The sequence below is a fragment of the Schistocerca americana genome, chromosome 1, assembly GCF_021461395.2.
Source record: "Schistocerca americana isolate TAMUIC-IGC-003095 chromosome 1, iqSchAmer2.1, whole genome shotgun sequence".
Classification (NCBI taxonomy): domain Eukaryota; kingdom Metazoa; phylum Arthropoda; class Insecta; order Orthoptera; family Acrididae; genus Schistocerca; species Schistocerca americana.
The window spans coordinates 407,831,876-407,857,714 of record NC_060119.1 but is presented as its reverse complement, the minus strand read 5'-3'; the positions used below and the strand labels follow the sequence as shown (position 1 = coordinate 407,857,714).

The following is a 25,839-nucleotide window of genomic DNA, read 5'->3' as shown; positions in this document are numbered from 1 at the left end:
CCTCAGGTCTACCTTATGCAAGTCATGTTACCACTCTATGCCTCAGGGATATTTCCTAACGTTAAATATGCCGTAATAAAGCCAGCTAAGAAACTTGGGATCAGCTGGTATTTCTCCACAACTGTTGACTAAAAATCAAAACTACTGTGGGACTATCTCCACTCTATCTGTTTACTTCCGAATATGCAACATGGGAAAAGCATAGGCAGTCTTCATACTTCCGTTTTCTTCCCACTACTCTGCCAAAGTTTCCATTCTTGTCAAGTGTGGTGATAATTTTTCTGTGCAGACAGATTATGTACAGACAGGTGCTCGATAAAAATTGTGGTTCTACGACTATTTTATGTTTTCTTTTTTTCTGTTTTTTTTTGTTGCTATAAGTGTCTAACTTTATACTTTATTTTATCAACAGGTGCTGGTATGTGATATAGAAATATTATTGAGCTAACAATATGTTACTAAATACTTTCCAACAAAAGAAGATGTTTCCTGTATGGAACTGTAGCAGAGCCTAAGATTAGTTGAAGTTGCATTCACTATACAAGTACATAGAAGACAATATATATAAGAATAGAATTAGTTATTTTCATTCCCTAATTAATGAGAATCTTGTAGTTGGTATGCATAAAACAGGTCTTTGCGAAATTTGACTATTTTTTCTACACTACTGAAGACTTGTCCTTGGAACAATATCTTTTATCACCGTTTGATAATTACCACAAACATGTGCATGATAACACCCGAACAGCTGCAGAGGCACTAAATTTTAACTTACAATCAGCTATTACTTCACTATATGGCTGTCAGATCTGTTGCTGGGTCAAAATGTGTAATTTCAACAGTATTTCTTCAAGGCAACCACTAGATGTCAGCAAGAGATTGCTACTCATCACTACTGGAAATAAGCAACTGCTGGAGCAGTTGCTGCTTGCCTATAGCTAGTAGCAGCCACCACCTGATGATATTGAGCAGATGCCTCAAAGAAATGTTGTGGGATTTACAAAGCGTATCTCCTGATGTGACAGAAACAAGAGCCATATTCTGAACAGATCTGCCAGGAAAGCATAAACAAACTCTTATTTCGCTGGAGTGCTAGGCTACTAGACAGAAGTCAACCACATAGCAAATTTATGTGAGAGAATACTGAATAGCAAATGTTATCATCCAGTCTGGTTAAAATTTGTGTATTTAAATGTATTGTTCCACTATTTGTTAAATGTTGCAAACATCTTTTTGTAAGATAAGGTGAAACTATTTTGTCAAATTAAAATAAAAGATAAAAAGAATTGCTCTCAGAAACGTTTATTAAATTAAATAATTATGTCTCTTGACATTTTTCAGAGACTTCAGATTTTAATTTATTTATTCAAAATTTATTTAAAACTGTTAATAATAATTGTCATAAATTTCAGAAATACATCTCATATATATTCTGTTACATACTTTTTCATTTTAACATTTAGCAGGGAAATGATTTTTGACAATTTATTATGAGAAGATTGAGGGGAATAACTGAAAAGGATAATCAGCATCTCATAAGTAAACTCATTACACATTAATATTAAAGCTTTAGATGTTATACCTATCATTATGCACTGGACGTTGCCATATGAAACAAAGGCTCTGTATGAAGAGAAAAAGTACTTGTTATTGTAATACTGCTGATAATGACTCACATTCACTCTGACTAAACATCTTATAAAAAACCTGTTGTACAAATAACTATGCTACTTCTTATAATTTTATATACCTAATGTTTGGCAGTCTTGAGCATTCCTAAACCTATGTCAGATTAAAATTTATCTGGCAACAACTTTTATGGAAAAAATGCCATGTTAGTGAGCCAGTGATATTATGTTATATGTGTGGCATACAATGCATGAGATGATGTACTCCATACCTATATTGTAAGTACAAATAAAAATATAGACATGGGTAGTTCATTTGTCTTCAGGAAATCATCCATTGAATTACAAAATAATTATATATGAGTGTTTAAAAGTGCAGTATTTAACTTTTAACATTTAATACATTACACTGAGGCAGAAACGGAATTTTCATTAAAAATACTACATTTACACAACGAAAAAATACATTTATCAGCAATACAAAGGGTGAAGCTAGAACCAGAATCATTTAAACAATTTGCTTCTATTTAAATACTTTGAAACTGATACAGTTTTAAAATTAGCAGTATTAGGAAAGACTAAGAAACTTCTGGAACTTCCTTTTGTTTTCCTGGCTTGCAAACCTGTCAGTCTGGAAATTCTACTTACAATTACACACACATTTCAGTTCGCTTGTATAACAGAGTCATCTCACCCTATTTCTTTTATTTGTGATTGATTCACAGAAGCCAGATTGTTAGTATCCCCTGTGTAAGTCTACATTTTCTGTCTTCATCATGTTTATTACACAAAAGGTAGATTAGGGGAAGTAAGATGTATCTGCTAAGAACAGGATGTCAGTATTGTTTATTAGACTGGTTGTGAAGAGAAAGCAGGTAAACAATTTCAGCCATTCAATTAGACATTATATCTTTTTTTTTAAGTGGGATATAATGAAGCAAGAAAGGGAGCATTTTCTTAAAAGTATATAGTTAATGATTTTGGTAGAGTTTTCTAACTATTTCTTTAAATTGTTGAGTCACAAGAAATGAAATTAAAGTATAAAGTTTTTTCTATAGGTAATTTCACACCAATGTACCCTGGTGATACAACAGCTAACATACAGGTAATTAGGGGATAATATGTATCACGTGAGATTTTATCTTTATCATGGCAACAGCCAATATACAGGTTGTATAGTAGTCTTACATGATTCTGCATCACATATAACAAAGGCCTAGTGAGAAAGATTAATAGTAATATTCGTAATACGAATATATATACGTACAGTGCTCTAAGGATTACTGAAAAATCAACAGTTCATGAGAAGTGAAGTTCAAGGTAAAAGAAAGAAAAACAAATAAAAGTACAGAGTCTTAATGAAGAATTAAAATTGAATATATTATGAGTGTAAATATATTGGTACATTTCCACTGTGTAAAAACTAGTACCCCCATACAGTTTACAAAATTCATTTTAGGTTACAGTTTAACACTAGTTATTCCCTAAACATGAGAAATACAGAACATACAAATGTTCAGAAACCATTTCTTGAAAATTCAGGCTAAGCTACTGGTACTGTTTGATTACTTTATGATATGGCACTAAAATGATCTACAGTTATACAATATCTTGTAGACACCATTTACAGTGAAGTCTCTATAATAATGCTGTTTGCACATTTGTTCTATCAAGAGTTTTTGTGGAGCTACAATGACCTATGAAAGATATTCTACAAACCTATGAAAGATGTGTACTCAGTTTACTATGTTGTTGCTGAAGAGTCAGTTAATTAAATGTCAAAATACAACTGAGCATTTTATGATAAACCACAGATTATGGTAATGGACTTACCAAATTTATTACATTGTTCTTTCAAGTGCTTATTCTTGAGCATGTTGGTTTGCTGATGTGCGATTTCTACTTATAAACAATGAGGGCATATTAAATATTTGTTTCTTATTCAATTTCTTCTACAAGAAAACAACATGTGTCGTAAATTAAAGACACAAATGTTCATGAGCAAGCAATACTTCATGCATATAAATACCACATATTTTCTGCCATCCTCAACACAGATTATAATTAGTATAAATGTCAAAAATATTTGTGCAACATGCAACTAAGTTTAGAATTTAAATCCATAATACTCTTACTATTCTGCCAACAAGAAACGGAATGCAGCTGCCATTGGAAAACTATTAATAAAAGCAATGGTAAATGCAACAGCACATTTGCTTTAGCAGAGATCTGTCCTTCGCTTTCTTCATTTTCAGTCCTGCAAATCACTTACTGTAGCTCTAAAAATTCTTTTTTAATGTGTTTAGCAATAATGCTCAATGAAAATTTTGTTAAACTTACTGAAAGTCTCTTATTTTCTTGTACGTGCAAACAAGAAAAATCTCTGTCCTTTCGAACAGTTATACTTCTCAATATCCCTTTCACAAAAGTGTCGGAAAATAATCATTTATATTCATAAGGGCAATATGCGACTTGAGCAAGTGAGAGAATTCCAAGTTTCACTTTTTAATTTATACACCATAAGGTGAAATCATGCCTCTCTTGTAGATTTCCAGTCTTATTCGTTGGTTGTCGCATGCCATTGGTCATACCAGATCGACGGATCCACTGGGTGAGATACGATTTATAATTAGAGATGATTGTACTTGAGCAATTCAATATTATGGGACGGCTGTAATTGTCATCAGGACTTGTTAAAATGAACCAAGCAAAATGATGTAGAACAAATATCACTAAACTTCATCCTCTACTATCAATGAACAAAGACTGTATCTTATACAGCATTAGACGCCTAGATAACGCCAGTAGTGCAGCTATTACAGTAGAGGGGCTTCCTGTCGAAACCTAAGCATTGGAGTAGCTGAGTGGACGTTTTAAGACTTGTTCATAGTTTTGAAATGCTTAACCGAAACACATAAAAGGACATTGATGTGAATAAAGTTATTTTCATTTGGTATTTCAACATTTTGTACATATGTTGTCTGAGAAGACCTGCCATCAAAAACATTTTGGCACTGCGTTCTTCATCGTAACTGTATTAGAGCTACACAAACAGCTTTATGAATATTTACTGGGAAACATATCATAACAGTGACTCAGATTCAATTAATGTTTCTGTACTACTAGGGAAGTACACAAAAAGGAAGAAGGACTCTACATTTCTTTAAAACGTCATGAACGAATCTTCAAGCTGGTGCAGAAACAGGAGGAAGCAAGCTGCACCCACAGTCTACCAGAACATCGGTTTCTGCGTGGAAGAAGCGTTGCGAGGGGAACAAGCTGCACTTTCATCACACAGTACTAGCACTACAAACCTGCTTGCTTGTTTTGGCACGGCACCACACAGCAATCACTTCCTAACGGCTACGACACACATAGGCGCACCGTTGTTTAGATAGCCACTGTTGACAACAACCGGATACTAAGCAGTCGTGGCCCGAAATCGACCGACTTACACGAGCTTAAGCGGCTGAGAACCAGAGACTCATCTTTCAGGCCTTGGTGAATAAACAGTAGTCTCCATCATTTAGTAGTTTCTGATAACAAACTAAATATCTGTTTGTAAATGAAATGCCTATATTTTGTTTCTGGAAATCATAACACAGAAAACAGCTGTTTTGGTAGACTGCTGAAATGTCATTCCTAATTTGTCGAGAAAATATATCTTTAGAAGACGTCCTAGTTTATGTCGCTCACTTTATTGATTTTCAGAACCGAAGTTCCCACAGGAACACATGCCCATTGTGATGGTTAATGATCGTGTGTGCGTACGCGGGCGCGCTTGTGTGTGTGTGTGTGTGTGTGTGTATGTGTGTGTGTGTGTTTTAACGGCGAAGTGCTTAGTGCTGTGTATTTGTCAAAAGACTGAAACAGTGTTGCAGCTTGTGAACTGTAAACGTTTCGTGTATATGAATGGCGTGGAACATGTGCAGTGGTAGTAATCTCTTGTAGAAAGGGTTTGGTTATGCATAGACGTCGCACTATGCTGGGAACAAACATAAAGTTTAACGTTGACAATTGTAATTTTTGGTAAGATGACAAAATTCTTGAGGAATATAGAACCCGATTTCCATGTAGTGGAAAGGCACCGAGGCAAGCAGTTATGCTATGTGTTTCATGCTTCACATAATAAGATGCTCAACGATACACGGACATTGACGAAAACCGGGAAAAAGTGGAAGACAAATTCAGCTGCGTCACAGTTTTCTAGAGTTGTTTCGATGCAGAAGTGCATGACTGGCTGTATTAGAGCTACATAAGCAGCTTTCTGCATCTTCACTAGGAAAAATACCATCCCAGTGACTCATTTGAGTTGCTGTTTGGAGTACCTCTAGGGCGGCATGCGCTGATGATTAATACCATAATACGGATGTTCCGTGGTTAGGAAAACATAAAAGATCTGAAGAATAACGCTCCACCAGTATACAAAAACATTATTTCAGTATCTCGGAATCCTGCGAGGGTACACATCACAGGTCAGTGCTACGTTAGATTTATGGGTTCCTTATTACAGGTACCAGTAAGTACACAGCACGATGTTTGTTCAAAGCAGCAAAACCTGCAGGACGGATGAACTGTTTGCGAATTTAAATTCAGTACGTGGGCTACGTTATGTGAGGAATCATGTGATTGTCTCTGCTTCCCTTATGCTGTGTAGTGGCGGCAGCGTGACCATACTGTCAAAATTTCGGTAGCCTTCTATCCTAGTTTCCCACGCAGCGCTAACGCAACACAAACGCGGAGAAAAATGTAATAGCAAATTGCTGCGAACAGCACGGAAGAAAAGAAGACTATATCGGCAGATAACTGCTCGTGTCCTTCAGACTATTTGTACTGGGTCATGGCGCAGACCCTGGCAAGCAGAAATTAAGGATCCTTTTGCACGAACGACTTTCTGGTCAAATACGACTACTCATACTGGGTGCGTGTCAAGTACCTGCGTGTAAAACAGTCGCCACCCACGCTGCGAGTGACTCACTGACGTCAGTGATCAACTGATTATGGCGAGTGTAGAATTCTGAAGTCCTGAGCATGCTGAATACTCCGCACGCGCAAAACTGGAGGCGGCCTGCCAACGTCGGTAGCTACCCACCTCTGCCCACGCTCACCCATGCTATAGAAACAGATATAGTCCTTTGGTGTTTTCTCAATCTTTATGTGATTGTTTGCTTCGTTTTCGCGATACAAAGCGCAGGTCACATGACGATTTGATATTTTATATTACGAATACCCTCATAAAAGACAGACTAAGATCTGATACGAGAAAAAGACAGATTGTAACATAAACGTAATGGCTGAATGGAAATTGTTTCACGAGTGAATAAGTCAGCCGTATTGAAGCAGAAAAGAACGTTGGATACTGTTTGTCACTCAAAGGAAAATATGGCATAAAGAATAAACTAAAAATGCTCTATTTACTGCCTTTTAAATATTGTTTAATGCGTTTGATTGTATTTTTCTTCGAGAAAATAAGTGCTAATGTTTTGTTCACACTTCTCCTAAAAGTGTTCCTTCAATTTTCAGCAGGGTCAAGGACTTTGCGTACATCTTTGACAAGAATGTTCACTACGGTGATTGGTTATTAACAAACACTACTGTTATTCCTAATTCCTTAATGGTGTTGGTATATACCAATTTTTTAAAGGACAGTCCCTCATAACCATACTTTCACAGCAGATGGCACTCGGAACACACGCTATTTTGGCACCCGACGTCTAAGCAGGTGGGACCAGTCGTGACAGTGGAGTCTTAGTTCAGGAGTACGGCGCCCGTTGCCACGAATAGTCGGTAGGGACTAGGAAGCCGCTCGCACAGTTGAGACTCGACCACAAGGCTGAGTGAGCGGTCCCCTCAGGAAGGCCGGGGGCAGGCAGTGACGAGGCGCAGGTTGTCCGGGCGCAGCACGTTGCAGGCGAGCGCGGCGCAGAAGGCGGCGCCGAGCAGCGCCAGCGCCGCCACGCGGACTGCGAGCCGCGGCCAGCCGGCGCCGAAGGCGGGCGGCTCGAGCGCGCCCGGCTTGGGCTGCGCGCGGAACGCCACGAGCCCCAGCAGCAGGCCGGCGAGCGCGCCCGCCGCGTGCGCCGCCCAGCAGATGCGCGGGCCCTTGTTGCCCGTTGCGTAGTGGTGGTGCAGCGAGAAGCCCACGTCCGCCAGCAGCAGCACCGCCACCGACACGCCGCGGTACACCTTGTAGCGCAGCGCCCGGTAGTTCTGCAACACGTTGGCACGACAGTTTGTAATGCAGCAGAACAGGGCACATGGAACCAATCCTCACACATCGAACATTGCAGTACTGTCACGTGATGTTTACGCGAAGTTATACAGGGTGAAAAGTATTTAAACCGACAAACTCAGGGAGGCTGTTTCCCTAATGTCATTTTTTCCTATGAGGATTATTTAAACCGGTGGAGGCCGGTTTACGATCTTCAGTTGTAGGCAACTGCTGTCCACCAGTGTAGTAGCGCATTGTCTCTCCCTACTAATGGAGCGATACACCTGGAGTGAGTACACTGATATGGCTGGTGCGTACTACGTAGCGCACCACAACGGACGAGCTGCACAGCGGGTTTATCAACAACAATATCCTAATCGCCCATAAGATGGCCTTTTTTCATTCTAATATTCACAGAGTTACAACTATCCCTCTTGCACCAGATGCGGTACAAACGGAACTGGTCACACTTGAGAATATTGCTATAAATAATGGCTATAGACCTCAGTTGGTAAGACATATGTATAACAAGAAAATAAATAAAAATAATATTACATCTTCCACCCTAGGGGATGCGTTAGATGACAAACAAGTGGCAACGATATCTATCCCTTACATAGGCAATATAAGTTATAAATTGGGGCGTTTACTCAGAGCCCATAATTTCAGAGTCGCCTATTCTACTAATAATAGTTTACATAGGAATTTAATCCACTCCTTGCACAATAAGAACGATTAACTTTCCCAATCAGGAGTATATAAAATTACATGCGGGGATTGTCCAAAATTTTACATCGGGCAAACGGGACGAGCTCTGTGTCTCAGGTGTAAAGAGAATATTCCTACTAGAAGCGGTGACGGTACTAAGGGCTCTACTTATGTGGAACATCTTGTGCAAACGGCTCATGCGCCGAGCCCTCCAGTTAATATCGAGTTACTTCATGCCGAGGTTAAGGGCTTAAAACTGGATGTTTTGGAAGAAATGCAGCTCTTTAAGCATCTGCAACATGATAAAGACAATATCCTTAACGACCAATTCCTACTAAGAAACAGAATTTTTTTTGAAGGTTTAGTACCTTTAATTTCTTCATCATGCTTGTAAATCTGATGATCTGGGGATTTTCACATGCGTGCGCTGATTGGAGAGCGCGGTTGGTCAAGCTGTTCATCTTTTTTCTTTTTTTTCATTTTCCTTTTACGATGAAGGTGATTTTAGCCCGTTGAACACCTCACGTTTTATCCCTATATCTTTATTACCACGACGTCTTTAGATTACGTCCCATCAGACCCCCCCCCCCCCCCCCCCCCCCAGGCTAACTACTGGCTTTAGGAATAGTTTTTAAGAGTTCCTCCTGTTGTCATAGGTAGCTTCATATATGTTTCTTTCATAGCATAAGCAACCGTGTGCACTTATTTTTAGGTTTCATCTCCTATTTAGCTCGTCACTTATTCTATCCATTCCATTTTTTGATATACGTTGATCCACGGTTGGGAACATATGGGCTATTTAGCCCCGACCCATGTATAAACTTTCTCGTATTCGTATGCGCATGCGCATTCAAGTAACTTCCCTTGTCTTGCGCATGTGCATAGGTAGCGGGTCGGGCTTGTAAGTGAGCGACCATTTGTAACTGCAGTTTATGGTGGGTCATGGCCCATCGAACATAGGCCGGTGTGAAGTGGAGCGTACACCATTAAGTTAAGTAGTGGTTTTGAATTTGTACATATGTACTGTTTGTGTTTTCCTTTTTTCCGTTTATAAATGTATAGCTATGGTGTTCTTTTAATCATTGACAAAGGTCTTCTTAGGCACTTGTGGGTTTTATTGTTCTGAAGAAGGTGTGATTATCTACGCCGAAACCTAGGTTAACACTAGGTGCTTTTTTCGCAATCGAGGCGGGTTTCTAGTTTTTTAATATAGTTTTTTTAATAATGTAAGAACCGTCCTTCGAGAGCATCTGTTCCGTCCATTTCACTTACAGCGTGTCCACAACCTGGAACCAGTTGATTATCCACCCAGAGCACAGTTTTCGCAGTGGTACCTGTAACAGTGTGAAATGCATCCTACATTTCCATCCTCTGTGTTGTTTACCGATGATGCAACGTGATGGAGTCTTTAACACGCACAATTCGCATGTTTATAGTGAGGATAACCCACATGCCACAGTTACTAGCGCTCATCAAGTGCCGTTCTTCGGTAATGTGTGGGTCGGTGTTGTTGGGGACTGTTTAATTGAGTCGTATCTGCTACCTAGGCCATTAAATGGCAGGCACTATTACAATTTCCTCGCCAGAGCATTGCCAGAATTGCTGGAAGACGTCCCGATCCCTACAAGACAGCGCATGTGGTTCCAGCATGACGGGGCGCCGGCACATTTTAGTCGTCGTGTGATTCCTGGACCGACAGTTCGCAGAAACGTGCATTGCCAGAGGTGGTCCTGTACCATGGCCTGCTCGATCCCCAGATATGTCTCCTCTGGACTTTTTGTGTTGGGAGAGACGCACAACCTTCTTTACGCAACTCCTGTTGCGTCAGAAGAGGATCTGGTTGCCCGGATAGTAGCAGCAGCAGGAACAATTCTGGATACTCCTGGGGTTTTTGCCCGTGTCAGCCAGAACATGATCCGACGGTGCAACCTTTGTTTACGTGTCAATGGAGGCGTTTTTGAAAATCTACTGTAATTGAAATTGGGTTGTGTTAATGTGTTGTCTCTTGGTCATAAAAAAATGGAAGAGTGTTTGTTGGTTTCATTAGTTTGCCGCCAGAGAAATCTTCCTCTACCGGTTTAAATACTCCTCATAGGAAAAAAAGTATTTGTTTTGATGTCCCCTACAACCTTCCAGAGGTCGTCGGCTTAAATACTTTTCACCCTGTATAAGCGCAGCGATTTAAATTCTACCTTTGCTAGCTTATTGTATGTATGAAAAGTACACTACTGGCCATTAAAATTGCTGCACCAAGAAGAAATGCAGATGATAAACGGGTATTCATTGAACAAGGATATTATACTAGAACTGACATGTGATTACATTTTCACGCAATTTGGGTGCATAGATCCTGAGAAATCAGTACCCAGAACAACCACCTCTGGCCGTAAAACGGCCTTGATACGCCTGGGCATTGAGTCAAACAGAGCCTGCATGGCGTCTACAGGTACAGCTGCCGATGCAGCTTCAACACGATACCACAGTTCATCGAGCGTAGTGATTGGCGTATTGCGACGAGCCAGTTGCTCGGCCACCATTGACCACACGTTTTCAGTTGGCGAGAGATCTGGAGAAAGTGCTGACCAGGGCAGCAGTCGAACTTTTTCTGTATCCAGAAAGGCGTATTGCAAAGGTGACCTGCAACATGCGGTCGTGCTATCCTGCTGAAATGTAGGGTTTCGCAGGGATCGAATGAAGGATAGAGCCACGGGTCGTAACACATCTGAAATGTAACGTCCACTGCTCAGAGTGCCCTCACTGCGAGCAAGAGGTGACCGAGAGGTGTAACCAATGGCACCCCATACCATCACGGCGGGTGATACGCCAGTATGGCGATGACGAATACACGCTTCCAATGTGTGTTCACCGCGATGTCGCCAAAGACGGATGCGACCATCATGATGCCGTAAACAGAACCGGGATTCATCCGAAAAAATGAGGTTTTGCCATACGTGCACCCAGGTTCGTCATTGAGTACACCGTCGCAGGCGCTCGTGTCTGTGACGCAGCGTCATGGGTAACCGCAGCCATGGTCTCCGAGCTAATAGTCCATGCTGCTGCAAACGTTGTCGAACTGTTCGTACAGATGGTTGTTGTCTAGCAAACGTCCCCATCTGTTGACTCAGGGATCGAGACGTGATTGCACGATCCGTTGCAGCCATGCGGATAAGATGCCTGTCATCTCGACTGCTAGTGATACGAGACCGTTGGGATCCAGCACGGCGTTCCGTATTACCCTCCTGAACCCACCGATTCCATAGTCTGCTAACAGTCATTGGATCTCGACCAACGCGAGCAGCAATGTCGCGATACGATAAACCGCAATTGTGACAGGCTACAATCCGACCTTTATCAATGTCGGAAACTTGATGATAAGCATTTCTTCTCCTTACTCGAGGCATCTCAAACCGTTTCACCAGGCAATGCCAGTCAACTGCTGTTTGTGTATGAGAAATCGGTTGGAAACTTTCCTCACGTCAGCACGTTGTAGGCATCGCCACCAGCGCCAACTTTTTGTGAATGCTCTGCAAAGCTAATCATTTGCATATCACAGCATCTTCTTCCTGTCGATTAAATTTCGCTTCTGTAGCACTTCATCTTCGTGGTGTAGCAGTTTCAATGGCCAGTAGTATATTTGGATTGTAATGAAATTAAATCAAATCAAGCGTATTCTTTATAAAAAGAATGTACCACAAACCAAAAAATACACTGATGGAAAAAAAGTCACAATATCAAATATAACTAATGTAGAGTAATGAAATTTTGGGGAATACATTTGTCTAGATAACATATTTAAGCGAATAACATTGCAAAATCACAGGTTAATGTAAGCGCGAGACACGCCACTGCAAATGTGAAATGCTGGTAATTTGATAACCACTGTAACCGCCAGAATGTTAAATGCATGCGTGAAAACATGCATGCATTGTCATCACTTAACACTTTCGGGTTGAGATGCCGTGGTCCATACGTAAGACTCTTCCCTGACGTTTCCTCTTCGACTGCGGAAGGCATCCTCCGAGGACAATCGGCGAACTGCAACGAGAGCGCGAGTGAGCGCCGTATATATAAGCCATCCAGAGGGCGCCGCTGTCGATCACGTGACGTCGGCTGTACTATGATCTCTGGTATTGCCAGCTTTCTCCATTGAAATTAATCGATTGTCACGCTGTTGCTGCAATGTTGACATCCATATCTTATCCAGCTTAATGCCTTCATCTTTTCTATTAAAATTATTGCAGTGTTTGGCAATCTCAATGGCCTCTCTGTACATTCGCGCATAATAATGCGACGTTTTTGCTATGACGGTCGTCTCACTAAAGTTTGTTTCACGACCACCTTTCTGAAACACACGTTCCGCTACAGCCGATTTATCAATATGTCCGAGGCGGCAGTTCATTTTATGTTCACCCAGACGGGTGTTGACGCTTCTTTTTGTTGTGCCTATATAGACCTTTCCACAACTGCACGGAACTTTATAGACACCTGGTGTAGCTACAGGATGCCGTTTATCTTTTGCGGATCTTAAAACATTGACAGCGGCGCCCTCTGGATGGCTTATATATACGGCGCTCACTCGCGCTCTCATTGCAGTTCGCCGATTGTCCTCGGAGGATGCCTTCCGCAGTCGAAGGCGAAACGTCAGGGGAGAGTCTTATGTATGGACCACGGCATCTCAGGCCGGAAGTGTTAAGTAATGACAACACGTGCAGTGAAAGCCTTCATTCTATGTTGCATGCATTGGGTTGTACAGGTGCCGGGTGTCAGTTTGCAGGACGGAGTTCGATGCCTGTTGCACTGGTCGGTCAATATACGGACGCGGTTTGTGGACGACGTTGCAGTAGTCGCCTGACGATGTCTCAAAATATGTGCTCGACCGAAGACAGATCTTGTGATCTAGCAGGCCAAGGCAACATGTCGACACTCTGTAGAGCATGTTGGGGTACACTGGCGGCATATGGGCGATAATTACCGTGTTGGAAAACATCCCTTGAATGCAGTGCCTGATTGTCAGCAATACAGGTAGAATCATCAGATCGTCGTAAAAATCAGCAGTCAGGGGGCAAGTGATAACCACGAGAGTGCTCCTACTGCCATTCGAATCGCACCATTCCAAGTGTAGGTCAAGCGTGTCTACTGCGCAGATAGGATGGTTGTTGCCCCTCAACTGGTTTGATAACCAACACGCGTCCATCACTGGCACCGAGGCAGAACCAGCTTTCATAAAAAAAAAAACTACGTTCCTTCACCCTGCCCTTCGATGAGCTCTTGCTTGACTCCACTCACGTGCAGCACGTGGCTCGGAGATGTCCTTGAAGTAACTGATTTGTAACATTTCGTTCAGGTAGTAATAGTGAACATTCCGTTCAAGAATCACAACAGAAGGAGGTATACCTGGAAAAGGACGGCTGATACGCAAAGATTTCAGTTAGATCACACCGTGGTCAGACATATTCCGAAATCAGATACTGGATTATAAGGCGTACGCAGGAGTAGATATAGACTTAATCAAAATGAAGAAGATGAGTAGTAGGTTGAAGCTTAAGAGATTACTCAGGAAGAATCAATACGCAAAGAAGTAGGATACAGAAGTACTAAGGAGTGATGAGATACGATTGAAGTTCTCTAAAGCTATAGATACAGCAGTAAGGGAAGGTAAGTAGGCAGTACAACTAAAGAGGAATGGCATCTCTAAAAACTAAAAAGGGCAATCACAGAAGCTGGAAAGAAAAACGTAGGTACAAAGAAGGTAACTTCTAAGATACCAGAAGAAATACTTCAGCTGATCGATAAAGGACGAAAGTACGATAGACGTAAATACAAACTTGAATTTACTATATGCCAATTCTAGCAAATAATGCTCCATTTTTCCTATATTGATAATGGTCTCCTGGTTATAGAGGTTCTATCCTCTAAATGCTATACGTAACGTAACGTTTATGTCACATATTTGTGTCAACTATCTCTGCTTACGGGATTATTTCCCTTGCTGTAAACGAATATTGCCACCATTCTATCTAATAGCATCATGATTCTACTTTTTAACTTTTTCGTAGTCAATACTAGATGGAATAGAACCTGCATATTGTAACTTTATGCTACTCTATAATATCTATGTCGTTCACTATGCACTAATGTGAAGACTGCCTCCTCACACACTCATTGTAATGACCGTTAAAACCACCATCACATAAAGTTGTTTCCAACATGTTATATCGACAGAGGACGTTGGTCTTCATCTATAGCGATCTTTGACAGCTCTGTAGACTGCCGCATCGGAATAGGAAGCCGTTTCCTCGACAACTCTCGAAGTACCTCGGCTAGCACCGTCTCACTATCGATATAGCAACCTTTGGTGCATCATTTACAGAATTGACATTAGACGACAGCCTACTTTTAGCTGATCTTAAATTTTTAACCTTAACGGTTTATACTTCATGACGAATAATGGGACTTACGTGATGTTACGATATAATATAATTAACTTTTTAGTTATCTCCAACATGTTATGTCGACGGAGGCCGTTGGTCATCGCCTATTGTAATCTCTGACAGCACTGTAAACTGCTACCTCGGGATAGGACGCCTTTTCCTCGGCAACCTTCGATGTATCTTTGCGAGTGGCGTCTCCCTGTCTATTTAACAACCTTTGGTGCATCCTTGCAGAATAGACGTCAGAGGGCAGCATACTTTTAGCTGACCTTAAACCAAGTAACCTTTGTAGTTTATATTTTATGACGAATAATCATTTATAATGATGTTACGATGTAATTTAACTATAACGCACTTTTTAATCTACTTCTTGTGCTTACCCAATCATAGACGTCTTTCTGATTGGTTAGCAGCGATGTCACACTCAGGACGGTGGGCGTGACCAAGCCTGTTTGATAACCGTTCTCTCCTTGTCCGTTTAGCAGTTATTCCAGCGTCGAGGGTCGGCGCAACTTGCACCACGGAGTCCACCCACCGTTCTGGGTATATTTATTTATTAGTTCTACATTTTGTTATTTATTCTTACTATCATGACGATCCCTCTATCTGGTAATATGTTTTTTAAGAGTCTGAAGATCGTTCTTAAATAGAATCGAAACCGGTCACTCCAATAAATATAAAAAGTTGCGATCAAGACTGTTTTTAATCTTTAAATTTGAATTCTAAAGATCGCTGATAATGTTTTCAAAATTTTAGGTTATGAAGTAGTTGAAGTTAAGGAATATTGCTACTGGGCAGAAAAATAATCAATGACGGATGGAGCAAGGAGGACATCAAAAGCAGACTAACACTGGCAAAAAGGGCATCCCCGGCCAAGAGAAGTCCACTAGTATGAACCATAGGCCTTAGTTTGAGGAAGGAATTTCCGAGAATATACGTTTTGGACACAGAATTACGTGGTAGTTGAACAGAAGAGAATCGAAGCATTTGAGATGTGATACTACAAACGAATGTTGAAAATTAGGCGGACTGATAAGGTAAGGAACTAGGAGATTCTACGCAGAATCTGAGAGGAAAGGGATATGTGGAAAACACAGACAAGGAGACGGGACAGGATGATAGGACAACTGTTAGGACATCAGGGAGTGACTTCGATGGCACTAGAGAGAGTTGTAGAGGGCAAAAACTGGAGAGGAAGACAGAGATTGGAATACATCCAGCAAGTAATTGAGGACGTAGGTTGCAAATGCTACTTTGAGATGAAGTTGGGCAGGAAAGTAATGCATGGCGGGTCGCATAAAACTAGCCAAAAGACTGAATAAAGAAAACAGTTTGTTGTGTCGCTGTGGTTTCAACTGCTGCTCAAATTGCTGCTGCAGATGGCAGATTCAGTGCAATGTGCCAGAACAACACACGAAACGCTATGGTCTTCCCTCTAGTAGTGTCACGTAGTCGACCGGAGCCCGGTCTTCTTGCGACCGTACATTCTCATGATCACCACAGCCGGCAATCATGTACAGTGCCTACTTCCTACCAAGTCTTTCTACAATATCACAGTAGGAACATACAGCTTCTCGTAGCCCTATTACACGACCTCATTCACACTCAGTGCGGTGTTGAGAATAGCATCTTTGGCATCGTTAAATGCATGATTAATGTTAGTTAAGTCACCGTGTCCAATCTCAAAGGTAGCTAACCCTCACGACTGTTACAGTGTGTACTTAAAGCAAACGTGATTCGTAAGTGCATAGTGGCGCAACTAGTGCCAGTCTCAGGCGAATAGTGTAAAATTTGAACAGACGTCATCTTTGAGATGTAGAAACACGCCTACCATCTTTCTTCTATCTCACGAAACTCCTTGAGGTTGCGATTTATTTTGATCAATGTATTTCAACATACTAAGTTTCGGAAACTCGACATCAAGTAAGCAGCAGTAAAATTCGACAAGTTTTCGTGCACTGTGCTTCTCTTTCAACAATTCACCGGCTAGAGGACAAATGTAAGGATGTAGAGGAGGAGGAGGATATTAGTGTTTAACGTCCCGTCGACAACGAGGTCATTAGAGACGGAGCGCAAGCTCGGGTGAGGGAAGGATGGGGAAGGAAATCGGCCGTGCCCTTTCAAAGGAACCATCCCGGCATTTGCCTGAAGCGATTTAGGGAAATCACGGAAAACCTAAATCAGGATGGCCGGAGACGGGATTGAACCGTCGTCCTCCCGAATGCGAGTCCAGTGTGCTAACCACTGCGCCACCTCGCTCGGTAAGGATGTAGAGGCCTATCTCACTAGGGGTGAGATAGATACCGCCTACAGGAAAATTAAAGAGACCTTTGGAGATAAGAGAACGACTTGTATGAATATCAAGAGCTCAGATGGAAACCCAGTTCTAAGCAAAGAAGGTAAAGCAGAAAGGTGGAAGGAGTATATAGAGGGTCTATACAAGGGCGATGTACTTGAGGACAATATTATGGAAATGGAAGAGGATGTAGATGAAGATGAAATGGGAAATATGATACTGCGTGAAGAGTTTGACAGAGCACTGAAAGACCTGAGTCGAAACAAGGCCCCCGGAGTAGACAATATTCCATTGGAACTACTGACGGCCGTGGGAGAGCCAGTCCTGACAAAACTCTACCATCTGGTGAGCAAGATGTATGAAACAGGCGAAATACCCTCAGACTTCAAGAAGAATATAATAATTCCAATCCCGAAGAAAGCAGGTGTTGACAGATGTGAAAATTACCGAACTATCAGCTTAATAAGTCACAGCTGCAAAATACTAACACGAATTCTTTACAGACGAATGGAAAAACTAGTAGAAGCCAACCTCGGGGAAGATCAGTTTGGATTCCGTAGAAACACTGGAACACGTGAGGCAATACTGACCTTACGACTTATCTTAGAAAAAAGATTAAGGAAAGGCAAACCTACGTTTCTAGCATTTGTAGACTTAGAGAAAGCTTTTGACAATGTTGACTGGAATACTCTCTTTCAAATTCTAAAGGTGGCTGGGGTAAAATACAGGGAGCGAAAGGCTATTTACAATTTGCACAGAAACCAGATGGCAGTTATAAGAGTCGAGGGACATGAAAGGGAAGCAGTGGTTGGGAAGGGAGTAAGACAGGGTTGTAGCCTCTCCCCGATGTTGTTCAATCTGTATATTGAGCAAGCAGTAAAGGAAACAAAAGAAAAATTAGGAGTAGGTATTAAAATTCATGGAGAAGAAATAAAAACTTTGAGGTTCGCCGATGACATTGTAATTCTGTCAGAGACAGCAAAGGACTTGGAAGAGCAGTTGAATGGAATGGACAGTGTCTTGAAAGGAGGATATAAGATGAACATCAACAAAAGCAAAACGAGGATAATGGAATGTAGTCAAATTAAATCGGGTGATGCTGAGGGAATTAGATTAGGAAATGAGGCACTTAAAGTAGTAAAGGAGTTTTGCTATTTGGGGAGCAAAATAACTGATGATGGTCGAAGTAGAGAGGATATAAAATGTAGGCTGGCAATGGCAAGGAAAGCGTTTCTGAAGAAGAGAAATTTGTTAACATCCAGTATTGATTTAAGTGTCAGGAAGTCATTTCTGAAAGTATTCGTATGGAGTGTAGCCATGTATGGAAGTGAAACATGGACGATAAATAGTTTGGACAAGAAGAGAATAGAAGCTTTCGAAATGTGGTGCTACAGAAGAATGCTGAAGATTAGATGGGTAGATCACATAACTAATGAGGAAGTATTGAATAGGATTGGGGAGAAGAGAAGTTTGTGGCACAACTTGACCAGAAGAAGGGATCGGTTGGTAGGACATGTTCTGAGGCATCAAGGGATCACCAATTTAGTATTGGAGGGCAGCGTGGAGGGTAAAAATCGTAGAGGGAGACCAAGAGATGAATACACTAAGTAGATTCAGAAGGATGTAGGTTGCTGTAGGTACTGGGAGATGAAAAAGCTTGCACAGGATAGAGTAGCATGGAGAGCTGCATCAAACCAGTCTCAGGACTGAAGACCACAACAACAACAAATCATAGAGTTCCAGCTGCACTTCAACTGGCCCACCATCGAGATTCCAATGAAACATATTCTGCAATAGAAGAATGTCACTTTTATTTCTGTCAATATCTGAAAATCTCTCCAAAAAGTGCTTCTTCAAGCCACAAAAATGTTTTTTGGAGAATAAAGGTTGACATCTTCTGTGACTGTAGCACAAAACAATTTGAAACAGTGAAAATGAGTAAAGTTTTCTCTTTCTAGCGGTGCTACAAGAATGACAGCTTTCTGTGAAATTCCTTGATGATTTTATAGGTTATGCATTCCCTGAAGTTTCAAGTTCAGTTACATGGTGTGGTTTGTGATGCCGACCAAACAACGACCACTTTGACAGCGAGGTAGGATCTGAGAGCCAGGTGTCAACGCTATTATTTTCGTTGTGAAAAATGTCTACTTCGTTCGGTGCTTGTAAAAACGAAATGGGACTTTATCGGCTGAGGGATCTCGATGCTGTGTGATGAGGCAAGTCACAAAATTCGGAATCAGTTTCTTCAAGAAAAGCGTTTAACTGACGATGATTGTGTGTATGTCCCCCGAAAGAAGTTCACAGCAGGAAAGATTGGTTTCAGTAAAGAAGAAATAGAGAAGTCTTTCCCACAGAGTGGTTGCTAACACATGATGAAACGTATGAAGAGAACGATCGGAATTTGCTTATCTTCCTATAGAGTCCTGATAATTGAACGTAGCAGCCAGGAGATTTCTGTTCGTGTGAAGATCTTCTAGTATTCAAAACAAAGTATTTAAATGACAAGGTCTCGTGGTCCATACATTTCATTGCGCAAATTCAGGCACCGGTACCGATCCATGTTGCTTAGCTTTGTGACCCCTGCTCTGGTGTGGCCGAGCGGTGCTAGGCGCTTCAGTCGGGAACCGGGCGAACGCTACGGTCGCACGTTCGAATCCTGCCTCGGGCATGGATGTGTGTGATGTCCTTAGGTTAGTTAGATTTAAGTAGTTCTAAGTTCTAGCCAACTGATGACCTCAGATGTTAAGTCCCATAGTGCTCAGAGCCATTTGAGCCATTTTGAGCCCCTGCTCTAGGAGAACAACTTGTTGTGACCTCATAACAAGTTTTGTACTGCAATTTGCTGTACCTAAAGGCAGTTTGCAAAAATGATAGTATACTACTTTTGTGCTGTAGGCATTTATTTAGAACTGCACTTGTCTGGCGGTTACTCTTCAGTATTTTTTTTTCTTTTTTTGAAAATCGTGTATTTTAACAATTCTTCAAGCGTTTTATTGAAAAAATCATTTAAAGCAGTATAAGAAGCGTATTGAATCACTGCCAATGCTCGGCTTAAGAATCACGAAACGTTACGTACGTGGAATCGACCTGGCAACACTAGAAAGTTCCAGGCTCATTACACGGTGAGGCACTTTCTTGGTATCTCGGGGCAAATATTGAAGACTAGTTAGTGTGAAGTAGTTCGGCAGGAAGAGTCTTCATACAACACTGTGAATATTCCTGCTACATTTCCTCTCGTCGTGTCATGGTACATCTAGCACTGTCGAACGCGATCGGTCCAAATGTTATGATTTGTGAAGGCATAACGTTGCGTGGGCGTACTGACCTCCAAATATTTGAACACGGTACACTCGTCCGTCAGCGTTATTGAGACACTGTACTCCTTTCCCAAGTGTGTTTTTCAGGGGTGTATTTGGCCCTGACTTTTTATGGATGACAAGGCGCGACTAAATGGAACAGCACAGGTGGAGGAACGCTGGGAACAGGCAGACATTCTGCGAATGGACAGTTCTGCTCATTCCCCTGGCTTGAACACCTCGAACACTTGGGGGATGCCCTGGGCCACGTCCACATGCACCGACGACCATTCAGCTGTTGTCAATCGCACTGGTGGAAGAATGGAACTCCGTAACACAAGAGCCCCTTACCTACTTTGTGACCAGCAAGGGAGTACGTTGCAGAGAATGCATTTCTGTCCATGGTGATCACACGCGCTTTTAAGAACCATGCCCCGGTCTTGGAATTTCCACGGTACTATGATACACCACCGGCCATTAAAATTGCTACACCACGAAGATGACGTGCTACAGACGCGTAATTTAACCGACAGGAAGAAGATGCTGTGATATGCAAATGAATAGCTTTTCAGAGCATTCACACAAGGTTGGCGCCGGTGGCGACACCTACAACGTGCTGACATGAGGAAAGTTTCCAACCGATTTCTCATACACAAACAGCAGCTGACCGGATTTGCCTGATGAAACGTTGTTGTGATGCCTCGTGTATCGAGGAGAAATGCGTACCATCACGTTTCCGCCTTTGATAAAGGTCGGATTGTATCCTATCGCGATTGCGGTTTATCGTATCGCGACATAGCTGCACGCGTTGGTCAAGATCCAATGACTGTTAGCAGAATATGGAACCGGTGGGTTCAGGAGGGTAATACGGAACGCCGTGCTGGAACCCAATGGCCTCGTATCACTAGCAGTCAAGATGACAGACATCTTATCGGCATGGCTGTAACAGATCGTGCAGCCACGTCTCGATCCCTGAGTCAACAGATGTGGACGTTTGCAAGACAACAACAATCTGCACGAACAGTTCGACGACGTTTGCAGCAGCATGGACTATCAGCTCGGAGACCACGGCTGCGGTTACCTTTGACGCTGCTTCACAGGCAGGAGCGCCTGCCATGGTGTACTCAACGACGAATCTGGGTGCACGAATGGCAAAACGTCATTATTCGGATGAATCCAGGTTTTGTTTACAGCATCATGATGGTCGCATCCACGTTTGGCGAAGCGTGTATTCGTCATCGCCATACTGGCGTATCACCCGCCGTGATGGTATGGGGTGCCATTGGTTACACCTCTCGGTCACCTCTTGTTCGCACTGACGGCACTTTGAACGGTGGACGTTACATTTCAGATGTGTTACGACCCGTGGCTCTACCCTTCATTCGATCCCTGCGAAACCCTACATTTCAGCAGGATAATGCCCGACCGCATGTTGCAGGTCCTGTACGGGCCTTTCTGGATACAGGAAATGTTCGACTGCTGCCGTGGCCAGCACATTCTCCAGATCTCTCACCAACTGAAAACGTGTGGTCAATGGTGGCCGAGCAACTGGCTCGTCACAATACGCCAGTCACTACTCTTGATGAACGGTGGTATCGTGTTGAAGCTGCGTTGGCAGCTGTACCTGTACACGACATTCAAGCTCTGTTTGACTCAATGCCCAGGCGTATGAAGGCCGTTATTACGGCCAGAGGTGGTTTCTCTGGGTACTGATTTCTCAGGATCTATGCACCCAAATTGCGTGAAAATGTAATCACATGTCAGTTCTAGTATAATATATTTATCCAATGAATACCCGTTTATCATCTGCATTTCTTCTTGGTGTAGCAATTTTAAAGGCCAGTGGTGTACTTTAAGTCGTGATGACTTCAGTGTAATTATTGTCTTTGAATAAAAGTGTCACTTCTGCTCGTCCCATTGCGTGTTTCTTAAAATTACCTTTTGTACAGTAGTGTAGCAGTTCTTTCCGTGTATTCTCCAAGTATCGAGATATGGTACTTGGCAGTAACACGTCACGCGAAAGTTACGAGTACTTTCGTACTTTAAATTTTGCACACCAGTGTAAAATAAGCGGATTGTTTAAGCCTTAAAATAAAGGGCATTGAGATAACTGATATCATTCGAGAGTGTTAAGTTTGCAATGACATTAATAATTCGAAACAGAAAAATTCTGAATGGTTGAGAAACTCCTGTTTCAAAGCAAAAGCCAGCCAGTGTGGCCGAGCGGTTCTAAGCGCTTCAGTCTGGAACCGCGCGACTACTACGGTCGCAGGTTCGAATCCTGCCTCGGGCATGGATGTGTGTGCTGTCCTTAGGTTAGTTAGGTTTAAGTAGTTCTAAGTTCTACGGGACTGATGACCTCAGATGTTAAATCCCATAGTGCTCAGAGCCATTTTTTCAAAGCAAAAATAATGCAGTAATACCATACCAAATCTCTTGTAAATGGACAAATGGGAAATAAAGTTTTTAAAATGCCTATTCAGCTATAATGCCATTTATAAGAATGAATTTTCTTACATCACGTCACATCTGAGCATGTAAATGGACTAACTGAACTATTTTCGTCCTTGCTACATTGATGGAAAAAAATCACAACTCCAAGGACGAGTTCTGCGACATAAACGAAAGTTGATAGGCGTGTTTCTACGTTTGAAAGAAAGCGACATTTAAAATTTCGCGCCGGTCGCGTAAATGTGGCGCTAGTAGCGCCACTACGAGGATGCAAATAGGTTTGCTTTAAGGACAGGCTGTACCGGTCGTGAGCGTTAATTACCTTTGAGACTGGACATGGAGACTTGAAGTTAGTCAAGAATACCTTTAAGGGAACAAGGACGGTATTATCAACACCACACTGAGTTTGAATGAGGTCCTGTAATAGGGATAGGAGAAACTGGATGTTCCATTGCGATACTGCAGAAAGACTTGGTAGGAATGCAGCCACCGTACATGACTGCTGCCAGCGGTGGCAACGAGAATGTACGATCGCAAGAATATCAGTTGAAATGTTTGGACGAGAATTTTCCTATTCTTTCAGTTCTCGTTAGTATGGAGAATTTGTCGTACGACCTTTGTCATGATCATTCATTATGACGTTGGTTTTGTCTTTAAATTCTAGTACCATTGCTGTTTCTTTAATTCTGTGACTATGGTCTACCTTTTGCAACAAATGATTGCTCATATCCTCACATTTACTGTTCAGGTGTCGAAGTGCACAGCAGATAGCACTCAGCCAACATACACAATTTTGACGCCAGAGTGCAAACAAAAACGACAACTCCTTAAAGATAAGTCTTGGTACGGGAATAACACTGAAGTGACGCTATTGTAGACTCACTTTCCACAAGTAAGCGACTGAGACAAGAGAGACACTCATTTTTAAAAGAGGCATGAGATCGATCCACATTGGATGTCACGAAAGTGGAAGTCATAACATTTCACAATGCTTTTCAAATGGCGGGACTCACACACTTCATCACCCAGGTTCCTTAAGTCATCTGCCGTCATGGGAAGTTATCCTATTCTCGCGGCGCTCACTCATGTTATTTCTTAATCTTTGTTGGTTTGCTATTTTTCAGTGTCTCACTGCCAAGATTTCAGGAGACCTTGAAATTACAGGGCTATTCAAAACCAAGGCACAGATTTCAAACATTTATTGTTTCCAAACTACAAAAGATAGAAACCTAATTCCAACGTTCCAGGAAAAAGTTCACATTTTTGTGCATTCAATGTGAGCACCATGTGTTACACGACACATATCAAAACGGTGGGTCATTTCCTGCCACACACGAAGAAGATAGTCTATTGTTATCGAATTCATAGGTTCAACGATGCGATGTCGCAAACTTTCAAGAGTGTCAAATTTGGGAAGGATAAAAATGCTGTCTTTTACGTAACTCCGTTGGCAAAACTCACAAGACGTGAAGTATGGAGACCTGGGAGGCCATCGGTGATGGTCATCTTTTACTCCTCTTCTTCCAATCCAACGTCCTGTAATGGTATCATTCAGGTAACGTCGGACCTCATTAGAGATTACCATCCAGGAACGTTGGAATTGCAGTGTAGAAACAATAAATGTTTGAAATCTGTTCCTTCTTTTTGAACAGCACTGTATTTTCATAAGTTTTCTCCCGAAAAAGAGGTCAAATACTTCAAAACAAAACAAAAATTTGTTTTACAGTATTTGCGCATAAACAAGAAAAGAAATAGATAAAAAGGAATTTAATGCCACTGAAGACCCAAAGAAATTGGTACACCTGCCTAATATCGTGCCGCGAGCACTCAGACGTGCTGCAACAAGACGGGTATAGACTCGACTAATGTTTGAAGTAGTGGTGGAGGGAATTGATACCATGAATCCATAAATCCGTTAGAGTACGATGGAGGGAGATCTCTTCTGAACAGCACCTTGCAGAGCATCCCAGATGTGCTCAATAATGTTTATGTATGGGGAGTTTGGTGGCCAGCGGAACTGTTTAAACCCAGTAGAGTGTTCCTGGAGCCACTCTGTAGCAATTCTGGACGTGTGGGGAGCCGCATTGTTCTGCTGGAATTGCCCAATGCACAATGGACATGAATGGATGCAGGTGATCAGACGGGATGCTCACGTACGTGTCACCTGTCAGAGTTGTATCTAGACCTATCAGGGGTCACGTATCACTCAAACTGCGCACACCCCACACCATTACAGAGCCTCCACCAACTTGAATAGTGCCCTGCTGACAAGCAGGATTCATGGATTCATGAGGTAGTCTCCATACCTGTACAGGTCCATCCGCTCGATACAATTTGAAACGCGACTCGTCCGACGAGGCAACCTGTTTCCAGTCATCAACAGTTCAGTGTCGATGCTGACGGACCCAGGAGAGGCGAAAAGCTTTGTGCCGTGCAGTCTACGGCTCTGAAAGCCCATATCGATGATGTTTCGTTGAATGGTTCGCACACTGACACTTGACGAGCGGGCATTGAAACCTGCAGCAATATGCGGAAGGGTTGCACTTCTGTCACGTTGAACGAGTCTCTTCAGTCGTCATTGGTCCCGTTCTTGCAGGATCTTTTTCCGGCAGCAGCGATGTCGGAGATTTGATGTTTTACCGGATTCTCGCTATTCACGGGACACTCGTGAACTGGTTGTACGGGAAAATCCCCGCTTCATCGCTACCTCGAAGATGCTGTGTCCCATCGCTCCTGCGCAGATTATAACACCACGTTCAGACTCACTTAAATCTTGATAACCTGGCATTGTAGGAACAGTAACCGGTCTAACAACTGC

At 42.2% G+C, this 25,839-nt stretch overlaps 1 protein-coding gene across 1 annotated transcript in view; it reads right to left on the bottom strand.

Moving 5' to 3' along the window:
* Positions 1-1,349: 1,349 nt before the first annotated feature.
* Positions 1,350-25,839, bottom strand: part of LOC124554550 (protein rhomboid-like) — a 215,504-nt gene continuing 191,014 nt past the window's right edge. The window contains exon 5 of the mRNA XM_047128286.1: positions 1,350-7,838. Within this exon, the coding sequence (XP_046984242.1) occupies positions 7,479-7,838 (360 nt within the window). The 3' untranslated portion in view covers positions 1,350-7,478. The remainder of the gene's footprint in view (positions 7,839-25,839) is intronic.